The 3,833-nt window shown below is 39.2% G+C and overlaps 1 protein-coding gene across 1 annotated transcript in view; it reads left to right on the plus strand.

Moving 5' to 3' along the window:
• Positions 1 to 781: 781 nt before the first annotated feature.
• LOC106595747 (piggyBac transposable element-derived protein 4) overlaps positions 782 to 3,833 on the plus strand; it is a 14,127-nt gene continuing 11,075 nt past the window's right edge. Inside the window, exons 1-3 of the mRNA XM_045690591.2 lie at positions 782 to 1,269; positions 1,900 to 1,997; positions 2,127 to 2,304. Coding sequence (XP_045546547.2) covers positions 1,056 to 1,269; positions 1,900 to 1,997; positions 2,127 to 2,304 — 490 coding nt within the window. The 5' untranslated portion in view covers positions 782 to 1,055. The remainder of the gene's footprint in view (positions 1,270 to 1,899; positions 1,998 to 2,126; positions 2,305 to 3,833) is intronic.

Here is a 3,833-nt window from a genome sequence, read left to right on the forward strand (position 1 = left end):
AATCACGTGTATGTACAAGATTGATATGAAAAAGTGTTTGTACACCAAAAAATAACATTACCTATGCAGCTGTAATTAAATTTAAAAAACACACTGAATTATTATTATTATCAAATTATTAACATCCCCTATTGACCTGGCCTATTTGAATTGGTCCTTGTGTGCAATTTGGCGCACAATCTAGGGTAACAACATCACACTGCTACATTAGCTTTCTTATGAACAGGAACAAAGCTGAAGGAAAATACAAATCACTGAGGCTAATTTAACGACGACTTGCAGGCAGTGGGTTCAGTATAACTATGAGAAAAAATGAATCCAAATTATACCACCACCCAAAAGGGCACTTTAGAGACAGGAAGGGTAAAGGGTCATGTGCTCTACACAGGTAGAGCCCTATCTGTCCATGTAGCCTTATGCAAAGTGGGCACTGCTTCATTATATGAAGTGTTATTATGTGTTGTTAACAATGAGCCTTGATCAATTTAGCTCGGAATACACCACCCTCATCAATCTGTCACCTAATCCTGCCTAATGGGCAGGCCAGACCTGGAGGAAATGATTGGCTGTAAGAAGTAAGAGAAAACATAACATCTGGTTGTTTTTAAATGACTTCTTATGACATTGCTTGCCAGAATGAACATTGTAATTAATATTTTTCCAATCTGCATTGCCTACTCCGCATTGCCCACTCCAGTCAGCAGATGGCGATATGAGTCTTTCAGGTGATGCTTCTTGCGTGACGTATAATCTAGTGGACGGAACTGGAGGCTTCTTCAACATCGACAAAAGGCTCCTGGTTTACCCACGCGGTGCTTTGCTAGCGAACATAAAACTGAAACATTGAATCTCTTTAGACCAATCTTGTGTACATTACTCTTAGTGTTTTGAACATAATTCTGTTTACCTATCGACTGGTTAATTTAAACGTAATTTGCTTGTTAAATTAGCAAATGTGTTACATTGATACTGCACTAGACTAATTGTCCGGAGCACAAACTCACTAATCTAGACGGAGAAAGAAACTGGTGAAAGGAGAGGAAGAAGCTTGAAGAATGAAAAAGGAGGCTATCACATTGAAACAAGAGGATGATATTACAGTGAAAGAGGAATATGGGAAAGAGGTTGTCAAAGTGGAAAAAGAGGAGGTAGAAGCTTTCAGAATCAAAAAGGAGGAAGATGCCGTAAAATTGAAAGAAGAGGAAGAACCTTTTGGAGTAAAGGAGGATATCTCAATGAAAGAGGAGACTGAATATCCGATTACCACCAGTGAGTACTGTCTTAAAAACAGGGAGACAAACTATGCCGTTGTTGAACCGTGTTGTTTTAAAGGGGCATTCTACTGAAGTTATACACTTTAATATGTTGTTCAGTACTGTAGGAATTGTTTAAGGGGCAATCTGCCATTGGTACATATATTTTTGGGACTTCAGAATGTGATTGATTGAATTCTCTATGTGGTCTATATTAAAGTGCACTTATTCTAGTATAGCCAGGTTTTAAAATATAATATACAGTGCATAATTTCTACTTAAAATATCAAAGGGACGCAAAATGCACCCATTTCGTGGGACGGCCCTTTAACATTTGCATCACAGTGGTGGGAAAAGTAGAAATTGTCATACTTGAGTAAAGGAAAAATACCTTAATAGAACTCAAGTAAAAGTGAGTCACCCAGTAAAATGCTACTTGAGTCAAAGTTAAAATATACTGAAGTATCAAAAGTAATAGTATATAAATAATTTCAAATTCCTTATATTAAGCAAACCAGATGGTGCCATTTTTTTTAAGTGGCTAATTTTAGGCCCTTTTTAGACATATTCATGCCTCTTGTAAGACTCTGTAATTGCAATAGAAGTTCATGAGTTTACCATCTGTTTGATGTTCTCATTCACACAGAAGAGAGACATGACTATCGTGGATCCTCTGGGGAGCCTCAACAACATCCTGATGCTGATGAGGCAGAGAAGAGTCTCTCCAGTTCAGAACACCAGATGGTACAGCTTGGTCTGGTCTAGCATACAGCTTGCTCTATCTGGGCTGGGTTTCTGTAAAGCACTTAATGACAACAGTGACATCAGCATCCATAATGATATGTGTCTGTGTCCCCTCTTTATGGTTACCAGGACAACGCTAACCCTTCCACCCTCCCGGAGTCCCCGTGTCATGCCTCTCCCGGTAGTGCCTTACTGCTGGATATGAAAAGGTTGTCTGTGCTGCTGGTGGACTGCAGGAAAACAACGGGGCTGAGTGGAACTGTGAGAGGAGGAGAAAAGAAGAAAGGATCAGATTTGACTCATCAAAGTAAGTGCTGTAGTTTAGTTTGAACAAATGAAATAGATCTGCCCACTGGTATCTATTACCAGGACAACCAGCAGAGTTCTGTTAGTTGATATGAAGATGGACTGGTATCTTTTACCAGTAGGGCTGTCCCTGACTAATAAAAATCTTGTTTGATTGACTTAGCCACCTGTTCTTTCGACCAATCAATTGGTGCAAATTTGAAACGTGTGTTTCTATATATACACTACCGTTGAAAAGTTTGGGGTCACTTCGAAATTTGCTTGTTTTCGAAAGAAAAGGCTAATTGATCAGTAGAAAACCCTTTTGCAATTATGTTAGCGCGGTGAAAACTGTTATGCTGATTTTAAAGAAGCAATAAAACTGGCCTTCTTTGGACTAGTTGAGTATCTGGAGCATCAGCATTTGTGGGTTTGATTACAGGCTCAAAATGGCCAGAAACAAAACTTTCTTCTGAAACTCGTCCGTCTATTCTTGTTCTGAGAAATGAAGGCTATTCCATTCGAGAAATTGCCAAGAAACCGAAGATCTCGTACAACGCTGTGCACTACTCCCTTCACAGAACAGTGCAAACTGGCTCTAACCAGAATTGAAAGAGGAGTGGGAGGCCCCAGTGCACAACTGAGCAAGAGGACAAGTACATTAGTGTCTAGTTTGAGAAACAGATGCCTCACAACTGGCAGCTTCATTAAATAGTACCCGCAAAACACCAGCCTCAATTTCAACAGTGAAGAGGTGACTTCGGGATGCTTCAGCCTTCTAGGCGGAGTTGCAAAGAAAAAGCTATATCTCAGACTGGCCAATAAAATATTAAGATGGGCAAAAGAACACAGACACTGGACAGAGGAACTCTGCCTAGAAGGCCAGCATCCCGGAGTTCCATCTTCACTGTTGACGTTGAGACTGGTGGTTTGCGGGTACTATTTAACCTCTGGTAAATGTGGGACGCTAGAAGCTACAGCTAAAATGAATCACTAACCTTTGATGATCTTCATCAGATGGCACTCATAGGACTTCATATTACACAATACATGTATGTTTTGCTCGATAAAGTTCATATTTATATCCAAAAACCCCATTTTACATTGGCGTGTAATGTTCAGAAATGTTTTGCCTCCCAAAACTTCTGGTGAATGAGCACATCAATTTACAGAAATACTCATCATAAACGTTGATAAAATATTCAACAGTTATTCAAAGAATTATAGATAGACTTCACCTTAATGCAACCGCTGTGTCAGATTTCAAAAAAGCTTTACGACAAAAGCACACTTTGCAATAATCTGAGTACTTCGCTTAGACGACAATATCAAGCAATACAGATACCTGCCATTTTGGAGTCAACTAAAATCATAAATAGCATTATAAATATTCACTTACCTTTGATTTTCATCAGAATGCACTCCCAGGAATCCCAGTTCCACAATAAATCTTTGTTTTGTTCAATAAAGTCCATAATTTATGTCTAAATACCTCCTTTTTGTTTGCGTGTTTAGTCCACTACTCCAAATGCAGGAAGCACGCCGAAATGT

The sequence above is a fragment of the Salmo salar genome, chromosome 12 (assembly GCF_965601325.2).
Source record: "Salmo salar chromosome 12, fSalSal1, whole genome shotgun sequence".
Lineage (NCBI taxonomy): Eukaryota > Metazoa > Chordata > Actinopteri > Salmoniformes > Salmonidae > Salmo > Salmo salar.